This window comes from Diabrotica undecimpunctata, chromosome 6 (assembly GCF_040954645.1).
Source record: "Diabrotica undecimpunctata isolate CICGRU chromosome 6, icDiaUnde3, whole genome shotgun sequence".
NCBI classification, from domain to species: domain Eukaryota; kingdom Metazoa; phylum Arthropoda; class Insecta; order Coleoptera; family Chrysomelidae; genus Diabrotica; species Diabrotica undecimpunctata.
Genome location: NC_092808.1, coordinates 48,909,268 through 48,924,042, shown reverse-complemented (window position 1 = coordinate 48,924,042; position 14,775 = coordinate 48,909,268). Strand labels below are relative to the sequence as shown.

Below are 14,775 nucleotides of genomic sequence, written 5' to 3'. Positions count from 1 at the left end.
GCAAAATAGATAAACCTGGAAACCAGTTTTTCTTTTTATGTTTAATTACGGACGTATTTATATACAACAGATGTCAACGATCATCCATATACAACAGATGATTAAGCTTCGCCACTACAGTATTGTTGTTTTTAAGCTAAAACCTGAGTCAGTGGAGTTCAATGGCTGGGATAGTGGTTTCATCACTAGACAGAACCACAATGGACTCAGCGAGTCTCCTTGGAATAGGCCTCGGTTAATTACAATATTTTCCATTTCATTACAATATTTGCTTTCACCAGGTATTTTTAGGTGAATTTTAGTCTTCCAATCTGTCATTATATGTCTTACGAAGGTCACTATATTATCATTGACTTTATATATTCTTTATATATCTAGCAGCCATTCATGCGGCACTGAGTCAAAGGCATGTTTCGCAAATGTTAATGCGAGTGGGTAATAAAAGTAAAATGTAATGGCACGTATCGCAAAATAGGAAAACAAACAGCAAAATAGATAAACCTGGAAACCAGTTTTTCTTTTTATGTTTAATTACGGACGTATTTATATACAACAGATGTCAACGATCATCCATATACAACAGATGATTAAGCTTCGCCACTACAGTATTGTTGTTTTTAAGCTAAAACCTGAGTCAGTGGAGTTCAATGGCTGGGATAGTGGGTTCATCACTAGACAGAACCACAATGGACTTAGCGAGTCTCCTTGGAATAGGCCTCGGTTAATTACAATATTTTCCGTTTCATTACAATATTTGCTTTCACCAGGTATTTTTAGGTGAATTTTAGTCTTCCAATCTGTCATTATATGTCTTACGAAGGTCACTATATTATCATTGACTTTATATATTCTTTATATATCTAGCAGCCATTCATGCGGCACTGAGTCAAAGGCATGTTTCGCAAATGTTAATGCGAGTGGGTAATAAAAGTAAAATGTAATGGCACGTATCGCAAAATAGGAAAACAAACAGCAAAATAGATAAACCTGGAAACCAGTTTTCCTTTGTATGTTTAATTACCGACGTATTTATATATTACGTCTTGTGATCTTACGTCTGTGAAGTAATTAAAGTATTTCATTCAATTTTTTATTATTTAATATACATTAAAAAGTAATGATTTCTTCTGCATTTAAAAAACTGTTATTCGTTATTCTTTTATATATCATATTTGAGGTAGAAACGAAAAGCTTTTACGTTTTCTTATTTATGTATTTATTTATTTTTAAGACATTTTAAGAGATTATTAAATTAAATTATGTTTAAATGACTTTTTTATATTTCATGAGCTGTAATCTGTTTATTTATGAGATTATTGACGACAATATGGTCGTAGGTTAATGTGTTTGAAGATCTAAAAAATACATGTTTGCAATGACGTGTAAATTGCTTATTTTGAATATTCAGTAAATTCATGTTTGCTTAAATTTGGAAGATTTAATCAACATATGTTTTTGTGACTTATTATTTTATTTAAATAATATTATTTTATAGACTATACAACTTTTTTGGAGTAATTTATTTGTTGTTGTGTATTGTTAATTCTCTAACATGCTGTGTTTATTATTTCTTGTTTTCCTATTGTAAAATCAGTTTTTTTATTATCTTCCTTTTATTTCTTCTTCTCTTCTTCTTCAGCCTTCATTCATCCATTGTTGGACATAGGCCTCCTCCAATTGTTTCCACGCTTCCCTATCTTTTGCAATTCTCATCCATTGCTTTCCAGCTACAGCTGTTATATCGTCTATCCATCTCTTTTGGGTCTTTCCACGCTTCTTTTTGTTTCTCGAGGTCTCCAGAATGTCACTTTATGAGACCATCTGTTGGTGTCTTGTCTTGCTACATGTGCTACCCATTGCCATCTCAATGTCGCTATTTTTTCCATGATGTCGGTTACTTTAGTTCTTCGACGTATTTCGGTGTTAGGAATTTTGTCTCTGAGGCTTATATTTAACATGGCCCTCTCCATGGCCCGTTGAGTTACTCTTAATTGTTCTGCCATTTTTCTTGTTATTGCCATAGTTTCCAATCCATAAGTTGCAACTGGTAGTATACAAGTGTCATAGGTTTTTCGTTTTAAGTGTATTGGGATTTTTCTGTCTTAAAATGAAGCTCAACTTCCCAAAAGCAGCCCATGATAATTGTGTCCTTCTTTTAATTTCTAGGGTTTGATTTTCCTTTTCGTTTTTAATTGCATGTCCTAGATATATATATATATATATATATATATATATATATATATATATATATATATATATATATATATATATATATATATTACTTTTCATGTTTTGTACTTGTTCTCAAATACGTTCTCAAAATTCAAAGATTAATAAATTTATTAATGTTTGTATTTTAGGAACGATTTCCGAAAAAAACTTATGTTAAGCTTCAATTGTAACTTATCTCCATTAAAATAGTAATTAATTTATTCTAAAGTTAAGATTATAACAAGCTATCATTATTATTAATTTAAAAATACATTAAAAGCAAAACCAAAAAATGTTTGGTTTTGGATCAAGGAGAACGACTATAGGTAAAATCGGGTTTTAAATCAATTATTGGTAAAGTTTTAAGAACACATAAAGTTTCACTTATTTTTAAATGTTTTTAAAAATTTGTTAACTTTTAATAATAATATGATAATTTGAAAATTGGTGCAATATTTTAATAATATAAAAAGTTTAAACCCAACTAAGGGCTATATATTATAAAAAAAAGGGGTTAAAAGGAACTACAACAATAAAAAAATATAATGTTTCATATGGTTAATTCACCACAAATATAACAAACCGCAGGGTGCTCCCATTGAAAGGGGTGTGTTTTTGAGAAAACGGTGAATTAGTCCCTAAGCACTAGGGTGTATTTAGGTGAATTCTATACACTTTTTTTTCATATACGTGTATAGAAAAGTGTTCAAAATTAAATTTTCTATCGAAATGTCACTTTTAACGTTAAAAATATTTTTTTACAAAAATATATTCAGGAGAAGAAGCAAAAAAAACACAAAAAAAACGGCCATCCATTAGTTATATTGCGATTTAAAATGAGAGAACAACATTTTTTCATGTCTTTTCGTAGATTTTTTTGCAAATTTTCTCTTGCACAAACCTTCTGATAATAAAAAACACAAAAAAAAAAAAGAATTATCTAATTTGGTGCAGTCGTTCTAAAGTGGTGCCCTTCCAAACATTTAGACGATTCATTTTTATTCATATAGATTGTTATCACCAACTTAAAAGCAGTTGTTAATAATCTGTATCAACGAATGTCACGGGAAAATCCTCAGGTCTCCAGTATATTTTATTGAACAATATGCTAAACCACGCAAAGCTCGTCTATGATAGTTTATATCAAAAAAACACAAAAATACTCGATATGAAGAATAATGTAAAGCTCCCTATCGTAATTGAATGTATGGACCGCAAACTCAGAATTGGAATACTTCAATTGTTTGTTAAAAAAATACCTGAAATGCTATTCACACCAGTATCTTCCCAATACCAACTCCTTTTTTAAAATCTGTAAAATTCCTCGGTCTCCGTCTGGACCAAAAACTTTCTTGGAAAGAGCACATATCACACTTTACGCTAACATGCAAAAAAAGACAACAACAAACATCAAATCGCGTCTAGCGATCTGACCTCACGACATTTTTCATTCTTTATAAAACACTTATCAGATCTAATATTGACTACAAATGAATTGTTCATGCTTCAGTAACAAAAGTTATCTTAAAATTCCTAGATGCCATCTTTGTCATAAAAACTTGGAGAAGAAATATTCTTGAAGTTATTTACACTTCGGCTACAAAAAAAATATATATTCCAAAACTAAACATAATTACATAAACGAATATCTCTGTGTCATTATCCAGTGTTTAAAAAGACGTATTTATTAACAAATTTGCTAATAATATTGCAGTCGCCAGAGATTTAACCTCTAAAAATGATACGAACTAGCTGAAATTTGCTGAGAATGTCAATTCTGGGACCCCAAAAAGATGCAAAAAAGTTTACTGCTTCTACCCCAAGGCTTCTCCTAAACCCCTCGTAGGGGGATGGACGGAAAGAATCGATTTACCAAAAATCTGTATGCTGTTAAAAAAAATATTTCAAATAAAAAATGTAGTTGAGATAATTTTGAACAAAAATATTTATTAGCACGTTTTCTGCAGATAGCTCAGCAGGTAGTTATATTAGGTTAGGTTAGGCTCAATATGAGTAGACGCTTAACCACTCTTCCACTTGACCTAAGAGGTCTATTGTGGCTCATTCCTAAGTTAAAGTTTTCTTTCTAGTACAGCCGTTTTAACCAAGTCTATTGTAGCCTTTGTTCACACTTCTAGAAGTCGTATGTCCTTTGAATGTAAAATGTAAGCTTGACAAAATTTGTAAATCGCACTTTCTGACAAGCCAATGTTATTCATTTTCCTCTTCATAGTCCAGGTCCATTCCATGTGATGACCAATTCGGAGTGTTCAACACTAGCATTTCTCATCAACCTTTTTCTTGATTTAAGCCGGTTGGTTCCTGGCGGATCCTCGAACTCGTATAATCGGTGTCTTTCATCGAAAGTTTGCCTGAACTTTTCTACATATTGAGGCCTATCTATGGTCTTCAGGTGAAGAGATAGCGGTACCCGGTATAGTTGGGGTAGAGGAGTCGATTTCATTAACTGATATTTATTTTACATGTTTAGTTTGGTAGTTTGACAGGTATATTATCCGGCTGTAAAACACAAAGCCTCGGCTATTAACTTCAAAACCTCTTCGTTTGCTCGTCATTTGATTCCTACAAGTTTCCGAGATTGTACAACTAAGAAGGTTGTTTCTCCTAGCAACCTTTTGTCTTGTATTCTGACAGTGGGCTTAAAAAATTAAAATATATATTAACAAAAATGAATCGCTAAAATGTTTGTACTGGCATCACTTCAGAACGACGGCACCAAATTAGGTCATTATTATTTTTTTTTGTATGTGTTATTATCAGGAAAAGGTTTGTGTAAAAGATAGTTTTCAAAAAAATTGTACGAAAAGATCTTAGAAACAGTTTTTCTCTTATTTTAAATCGCAATATAACTAATAGATAGCATCAATTTTGACTCACAAAGGAAGCTATGTAAAATAGAGAGTCATTAAAGACGTATTATATGTCATCCTTTAATAAAAGCACGTTTATTTTGACATATACGCAGTCGCAGTCGTGCGTTCTTTATGCAGACTGTGCCTTAATAAAATAAACGCCGCTTGCATTTAAATTAAATACAGACCAGAGAACTTTTATTTAAAGATCCCTTATTTTGATGTAACCTGTCAAATTACGTGTAGAAAGAAAAAAGACCGCTAACCTCACTTATATTTGTATGGATATTTGATCAAATTTGTTGTCTTTTGTTTTATTAAATGAATTGTTTTTAGCAACATTATTGTTCTTAATTAGTAAATCTTCATTATTATTGTTTTACGTTATACCGATAATATTCGGTATAACCTAGAAGTATTTATAACAACTCTATTTCTTCATCATTTGCGCCATTTAAACTAGCCATATCTAATGGTTCTTCCATATTGTAAGATGAGTATTATGGATTATAGTATTCTCTAAATAACAATTTAATTAAATTCAACGTTTTACTCTTTTCAATAATCTTATTTTAATTTTTAATCTAGGATTAGGTATATAAGTAACAAATAGGATCTTATATTTATTTATAGGTTATTTTTATACTATACAAAAATATTTAATGTGATAAATAAAATTAAATAAAATTAAAATAAAATGAAACTAAACAAAATAGAATAAACTAGAATAAAATAAAATAAAATAGAATAAAATGAAATAAAATGGAATACAGTAGAATAAAATTTAATAATTTTAAATATTAACTGACCCGCAATATGTTAATTCAATTGTTTGGTCTGTCATTTGGTCTATCTTTTATTTTATTTTTTTATTTTAGTTTATTTTCAAGACTTAGTTTTTTAGTTAGCTTAATATATTTTTCAAAGAAAATTTAAGACGCACCATTAATATTTGACAGTAAATAAATGTTATTCATTTACTTTGTGACTTTATGAAAGGGAATAACAGTTACAAAGAGAACAACATTTCAACACTGAAGTATTCGTCAAAATAGTTCATACCAATGTTCTACAAATTAATCAACAACAAACGATTGCGTACGATACTTTAATAGAAGCTGTAAATTTTGCATTTGGTGGGATTTACTTCCTTGATGCTGGGGATTTACAGAATAAACATTACTAATTTTATTGTTATTGGCAAGGATCAGATCGCAGCAGCCCTAGCGTTGGCTTCATCTAAAATATCTGTAACTTTATTGGTAGGCGAATGAAAAATACAATGGCGAGGATTTTACAGGTATGCAAATTAATCGTTTGGGATGAATGTAGATACATTGGCCCATAAGAGGTAATTACAGAGACTGGAAAGACCTTTGAAAGATATTCATGACAATTAAAAACATTGTTGGTGGAGCCATGATTTTATTTTTAGACTGTTCCTTATTTAATAAATATTCCCCAATTAACTGCTGGGGACAAACTAAACGCATGCCTAACATCATCCAATTTGTGGCTGCATATAAAGACGCTCCAATTGACAAATAATAGGCGAGTGTTTGTGCAACATGATCAAAGTGTAATTGTAATTCATTTCATTACCCGGAAATTTCTGTTACTTAATAGACTCAAAAGTGAAGCTTATTCAACTTATTATGATACAATATTTAATTTTAAGGCAGGATACAAAGTTCTGTGGGTCAGTTAGTATTTAAAAATTCAATAATTTAATAACCAAACATAATAAAATATTAGACTAATAAGTAAAAACTTCTGATCGCCAAGAAAATCCTAAACTACACAGTGACAATATAATGCGTCAATCCTACTACTGGTTTACTAAAACAGGTAATACTCTTCTATAAAGAAAAGCAAGATGTTATAAGAAAAGATACGATTTATAATATAAAGCAAAACAAAATCTAGATCATACATTTATTCTTTAGATAATAATAAATAAATGATATGAAAATACGGTAAAGATCCGGTAACATATCCGGTTAGCGACCGACGCTGTGCTGATTCAAGCGCGTGAGCAATCAGGCCAAACGTGGTAAGTGGACGACTAGAAAAGAAAACAAAACACAGAATCTTTTAAGCAAAAAATCAATGAATATAGTAACACATATTGTCAAAGGCCTCTCCCAAACTCGAGAACTTCCGGCAATACGAAAAAAAAACGATAGAATCATAAAAATAACAATGGGAGCCAAACCAGAAGATTTCCATATCATTCAGTTAAATATACCCACAAGAGATGAAGAGACTGATGGCATTTACAATAAGATAAAAAACAGTTTGAAGAACACCACAAAAGGAGCCAGTACATACTATTAGAGACTTTAACTCCAGGTGGGAAAAACTTAAAAAGAACCACATCTGAAAATAAAACAACAGGGGAGAACGTCCCCAAGAGTTTGTCAGTGGAAACAATCTAGTGGTAACAAATCATTATCATCATCATCCAGCCTTCATTTATCACGTCAACTGCTGGACATAGGCCTCCTTTAAACTTCTCCATTCTTTGCGATTTTGTGCTCTTTGTTGCCAATTTTTTGTGATACGCCTGATGTCGTCAGCCCAACGTGTAGGTGGTTTTCCTCTACTACATTTGTCTGCTCTTGGCCTCCAATGTGTAATTTTACTCGTCCATCGTAAGTCATGCATTCTCGCTAGATGGCCTGCCCAATGGACCGTGGAAGTGATGACGTATTTTTATTGACATCTGTCAGTTTCACTTTCCAAACAAACCTTGTTTAGTGTGGGTAATTTGTATTTTTCGTAATTTTTTCAGTTTTTTTACAGAATCTTTCCGCTTTTTGCAATATGTATTCTTATAGTTACTACAACAATTTTACAACATTGTATAAATAATAAAGCATGTCGTTTAATATAAATAGCAATAAAATACATGTATCAGTAAAGTAAGGTTAGAACTTCTTTAATTTTCAGATTATGGCAGCAAAACACATTGTACGTTTTTCCACAATTATGGATTTTTTTTAAGGAAGATGCAAAACTTGTGTCTCGTGGGGAAAATGCCGTGGAGTCAAACCATGTAAAAGACATGGTGTTTGATGGGCAACTGCTTATTATTCGTGGAAATGTTCATGCCAGTATGAGAGATCGTATTTACATGGTTGAGGTGGGTAGTATAATATTCTGGATACATCTTAAATGGATTATAATATATAATTTAATATATAAATATTTTATTTCTAGATAAAACTTGATAGCGACCGTGATATTGAGGAAGTAACATGCACTTGCTCAAGAGGTCAGTTGATGTGCCACCATATGGCAGCATTGCTAATTTTTGCTTATCACAATGTATCTGTGACAGATGTGGCTTGTTCTTGGACTAGCAAGAAGCCACCAATATGTGATAAAGTATAAACTATCGATAAGCTATATGGGGGAAAGGCATATCAACCTATCAGTGGACCTATTAACATTGATGCATTTGACAGACTTAAGGACAATCTAGGGTCATTTGAAAATGTTGTGGGATGTACATGGCTTCTTCAAAAGGAGCCCATGGTCCCAGATGTTATAATAGATGTAGAGAATGTTGTATTTTCCCAACAGTACCTGGATGCAGATGATAAAGTGGCATATCTTCTAAAACACTTAAAAATTTTTCAAACAACAATAGATGAAATATGTGGGAAAACTGTGGGGCAGTCATCAAATGCAACATGGCTGATTACTAGAAAGAATAGGCTAACTTCCAGCAATTTTGGAATTGTTTTATCGGCAATAAAGAGGAATAGATTTTCAGCATCCTTGTTTAAAAGACTGACAGGTAACATATTTTATAAATAATTATATTATAAATAAATTAAAAATATTTAAATATATTAATTATATTACATTGATTTAAAATTTTGAACTATAATTAAGTGAAGATTATATTTTTAGAAAATAAAGTGATAAAACAAAAGTATATCGCTTTTTATTTTGTCAGAAAGCTATACTTTGGATGGAATAAAGGCTATAAAATGGGAAAAAGAGCATGAGGGTAATGGAATCTCTGTATTCGAGAAGAATCGAAAAACTACAGTTGTTCCCACAGGAATATGGCTGGACAAATGTGGATTTCTTGGAGGCAGCCCTGATGGCTTATGTGGCGATAATTATATTGTTGAGGTGAAGTGCCCTTACAAGTTGAGGGAGTCCAAATCATTGGTTAATGATATAAATGATATAAACTATATCATATATTTAAATAAAAAAAACGAGGTAGTACTAAACACAGAACATAATTATTACCATCAAATACAAGGCAACCTGTATTTCACAAAAAGAAAGGTGTGCCACTTAGTGATTTGGACTCCTTCAGAATCAATCATCTATGATGTCAATTATAAAGAAGGCTGGAAAAAAAATATACTATTATTAAAATATTTTTATTTAAATAAGTATGTACCATTTTTATGTGGAAATAAAACACTTTAAAATTACATTTTTTTGTTTATTTTGTGTATATAAATGTTATACATATTGAAAATAGCAAAAAGAGAACATTGTCTTTATTTACCAGATTACATCCATAGAAAGACTTTTAATTTCAGTTTTAATGTTAAAATGTTACTTGAAACTAATTAACTAGATCATTGAATTAATTCATTCACTCATTGATTCAATAATAATAAAATAAGATACCCTTAATATATTGTCTTATAAAAACATAATATATAATAAAAAATATTTAAACATCTAGATATATTGGTAATATATGTATGTGCAAAGAATATAGACGCTTATAAAGCGTCTATATTCTTTGGTATGTGTTTGAATTCCATAGAAGCTTCGCTAATTCTACAGAGAAAGTATAACAAAGTACAAAAGCAACTATGTTATTTGTGACAATAAGTTATGCAATTTCCAAATGAAGGGAATTATTTTATTTAAACTAAGGAACAAAATCATATGTTAGAGCAATACAAAAACAGGGGAGGTGCATTACAACAATGTATTTTTATGTAAAATATTGAGGATTTTCATTTAAATTTGAATATATTTTTTAAGTCTCATACTTATTTTTAGATATTAAATTATAATAAGCAAAATAATTTACATATTTTTTATATATATTACTTTGGCTATATGAGTCTCTTAAAAGGATATTTTTGTGATTCTATGTGTTCCATGATTGTGTGCACCATAGGATTGATTATTAGAAAATATCATTCGTTTTCTTTATTGTATAAATCTATAACTTCCTGAATGAGAGGATATTGAAAATTTGTTAATGCTGCACAGACTTGGTATACAAATGAAGCATGTGGTACTAGACTAGCAGGTATAAGACTTAAAATTTTGTAGCATTTAATGCGCCTTATGGCACGTTCTACATGTATTCTTGCTTTAGCAATTGTTCTGGTTTGAATTACCTGTTGTGGTGTAAATTGTGTAGTTGTTAAAAAAGGTGGTATATTTAAACTTACACCTGGAGGAAGCAAATCGGAAATTAAAAACCCTTTATCAGCAATTATTAAGTCACCTGGTTCCATCTGCTCTAATATACCACAATGTTTTACTATTTTCTTGTCAGATACTGAACCTCTAGAACCTGTTTAAAAGTATTTCTATGTTTATATGAGCTATATGTTGCTCTCTGTTTTTCCATATTTTTTGGTTGGTTACAATATATTTCTGTGCAGTCTAAAATTATTCTACAATTTGTAAAATTGTTGAAACATGTTGGCATACATAATTTATTTTTATTCCTGCTAGGAATTTCCTTCATAATATTTTTATATAATATTTCATGTAGGGCATATAACCAGGTGTAGAAAATATTAGCTACTGTTTTCCTTGAGATTTTAAATCGAATGCCTAAATCTCCATTCAAAAGATTTAATTTTAATTTCATCAATGTAATTAATAACTGATCAATTTTAGATACGTTGACAACAGTCCAACCTTTATAATAATTTAATTGATATGAGTCCATTAACTCATATAAACACATAAATACATCTTTGCATGGTAAACCAGTATAAAGCGCAACTTTTTCATCACTACTTTCAATACATGCAAATGAAAAACAAGAAGACAACTTCTTTGCACTATCTACGGCTTCCTGAAGTTCTTTCTTTAAAAAGTAATTTTCCGCTTCCATCGTTGCAACCAAAGGAAACTGAGTAGCTTCATTGGCAGTGTTAGGTTTACTTTTTTCACTTCTTACTGGGGAAGTAGGTGGATTTGGATGAGAGGTACTAGGTCCTGGTAAAGGCTCCTGGAAAGTACTGACTAACGCTTCAGTTTCCATATTTTGAATTTGATTTCTGCAAAATTTCAATAGATTGTAAGAGATATCTCAATACAACTAAAACTACTTACTTTATTACTTACTCTTTTTGGTTTAGATGTAAGGGTTAATTGTCCATCAAGGAACCGTTTGGCTTTGTTATGCTCGAATATTGTTGGGCCATTTTTTCGATCAGAATTCACAAAGTGGCAAGAACAAACCAAAGAATAGATAGATGGTTTCCTGTCTTTCCGTCTGTGAATCAATAATAAAGCGATAAATTCAGTTCTTTTTCTTCGCTATATTTTCTTACCTTAATAAAGAAATCCACCTTTTCTTTTCAGCCAGTTTCTTTGGAAACACAAAGACTCTACATATCTCTCTTTCACTATAGTGTTTACAATCCAGGGCAAAGCACATTACCATTTTTATTAAACAAAATACAATAGTTCAAAAAGTTCCTAACCTTTGCTTGGCAAATATCACTAAAAAACTATATTTCATACAGATATAACACCGAGTTATGATGGTATTATCGTAAAAAACACTATACTTCGGCAGAAAAAGCAGCACAGGAAGCAAAATTTTAAGTTTATATTAATTAAAAAGTCTTAAGATTGGATAAACCCTTGCTTTTCAAAGTTTGTTTGGAAAGTGAGAATATCAACAAAGAATATAGACTCTATATTCTTTGATATCAATATGGCCACCGTGACGTCACACTTCCACGGTCCATTCCATTTAAGTTCCGCTAGGCGTTCCACAACATCAGCAATACTCGTCCTTCTTCGCAGATCTTCGTTTCTTATTCGGTCTCGTACCGTCACTCCCAGCATAGATCGTTCCATTCGTCTCTGTGCCACTCTCAATTTCGAAGCCGTAGTCTTGGTTATGGTTAGAGTCATAGTTTCCGCCTTTTGAGGCTAATTGGTATGTTGACCCTAACTGTGTCTGGCAGTTTTCCAAAGGCTGCCCACGCTAAAGCAATTCGTCTTTTGCATGTTTGCTTATCACTGCTGATTCTTATTTCGTAACCCAAATACGTATATTTCATAAACAATATATAACAATACAATTTATAAACACTACTCAAGAACGCTACCAATATGGACTTATCCAAGCAAAGAACACAAAAATTAAGAAAATCCTAAACTGGCAGGTTTTGAGAGACAGCTACATTTGCTTTCTGTGAATCTGTAACCATCTTTTACGACCCTCTTAACTGTAAATTTGTTTTTGAAGATACATCAAACAAGCTATTAAAATATATTAAGATTTGATGAAGTGGATAATCTAAGAGGTATATTAATATAAATTAAAAAAGATTATAAGAACAAAAATAAGATACAAGTTGTAGTTTCTTAAGAAAGATAATAAGAATGTAATAGTAAATCATATAAAAAATCGCACGATCAATAATAACAAATAACGATTCCAGAAAAGATCCGTCAAAACAATTATATATATTACCTTTTCACCTAGAAATTATACAATTCACAATGAAACAAAAGGTTTTTGAAAATGAAGAAAAAAAAATTGTTTATTCATATTGAGAAACATAAAATTAATGCAAGCTCTTATTTTTGTGGATGGATGCACTCTAATCCACTTTTAATTTCATATTTTAAAGTATTAATCGAAATAGGAAATATATTTAATATAATAACAAAGTCGTTACAAAAATATACTTGTAGCTAAAGATAAAGTTACCTTTAACTATCGAACTCCGTATGGTCATGTTTTTGTATGTTTTTTTTTTGTTGAATGCTGGCACTAATATCACTATTAACTGAACAAGACGTATATTCTATATTACTACAAACTAATATATTTAATTAACTTAACAAACATCAGTAATACCATTGTACTATAACTTGAATGTCGAAAATAACATTTATCAAACTAATGAGCGGTTAACGATAATATGAGGTAATAATTAAAACGGTTAACTAATGAGGTTTTTAAATGACTAAAATAAAAATGCAGGTGATCGAAATCTAATAACTCCGCTTAAGCCACTGATAAAGAGCACTTATTAGAAATCTATAACCATTCCATCCCAGCAAGATATAAAGCAATAATCTGCATTAAAATATTGCTTTTATTCTTCTTCTAGTAGTATCATATATGATTTTCATATGACGGTCATCCTGGAATGACAGTACTAATTTTGATTTATTTTGATTAATTTATAAATTTAGCGCCAAAGCTTCTCAGAATCTCTATCTGGCCCTCTGTATATAATGTACATACAACCAAAGTTATATGGAATCATCTGGTATTTCTTATTATTTCAAACCAATTTAAAAAAACCAACATACGATGTCAAAGAATATGTATTTTAAAGCAATTTAATCACCAATATATAACAATTTAAAAAAAAAATGGTAAACGCTTGAAATATTAAATTGAAACCACTTGTTTGAAGGTTAATAACATAAAAAAATTTTAATGCGAAACGACTAATGTTTAAATTGTTTTTATTTATTTGTGTTTTTTTTTAGTAGTCAGTGTAACCACCCCTCACACTTATGCAAGCTTCAATTTGCGTAGGCATGTTCCTAAACAAATTGTCAATATTTTGTTGTATCGGGTTGTTCCATTCTTCAAGAGCAGCTTGTACTAGCTGTGCAGTGATTTGTAAATTCTCCCGGTAACCTCTTATTCTTCTTTTAAGCATATCCCACAATTGCTCTATAGGGTTAAGGTCGGGTGAGCAAGCAAGTGACTCTAGAACAGTGATACTTCTGCTTAAAGGAAGTATATACTCACTCTGTTGGTATGTGGAGGCCTATTATTATGAATGAAAATTAAATTCTCTCCCATCGCACCTCTCCAGAGCCTAACTACAGGTTCTAGAACTAAATCAAAATACCTACGAGCCGTTAAAGTTGGTTGGATGAAAAATAAAAAGTTTGTTTAGTAATCATAATGCCTCCTCAGCACATGGCACTTCCTCCTTTATATCTGTGAACTGATCTGGTAATTTCCGTTTTTGCTTGTCTTCCTCGCTTACTAAGTACACGAATTCGTCGATCATTTGATATTCCATACTTCCTGGTTTTTACTAAAAATGGCACATTTTGCCAATTTTTAATGTTCCAGTTTTTTTGTTAAAGACACCTTATGAGCTGTCTAGATAACTCAGGAACGCGTAACTGTCTACTGCTGTATAGTCCTTGGGTACAAAGTCTTTGTCTTATCATTTCAACTGAAACTCTGAAACTCTCTTCTAGCTACTTGGCCAATGAAACGATTGTTACTTTTTGTCAATTTTGTCTTAGTCTATTCTTAAGCGTTACTAATTCCTGATACCTAGCATAAGTTTTTGACTCAACGCCCTGTGGTACGCCAACCTCTGCCGCTATGTCCGTCTGAGACATTCCTTGTTCCACAAGACCAATAATATTTTCCCTTTGCACCTGCGTTAACCCC

At 31.1% G+C, this 14,775-nt stretch overlaps 1 protein-coding gene across 1 annotated transcript in view; it reads right to left on the bottom strand.

Moving 5' to 3' along the window:
• LOC140443426 (putative inorganic phosphate cotransporter) overlaps positions 1-13,222 on the bottom strand; it is an 80,311-nt gene extending 67,089 nt beyond the window's left edge. Inside the window, exon 1 of the mRNA XM_072534678.1 lies at positions 13,051-13,222. Coding sequence (XP_072390779.1) covers positions 13,051-13,078 — 28 coding nt within the window. The 5' untranslated portion in view covers positions 13,079-13,222. The remainder of the gene's footprint in view (positions 1-13,050) is intronic.
• Positions 13,223-14,775: the final 1,553 nt, after the last annotated feature.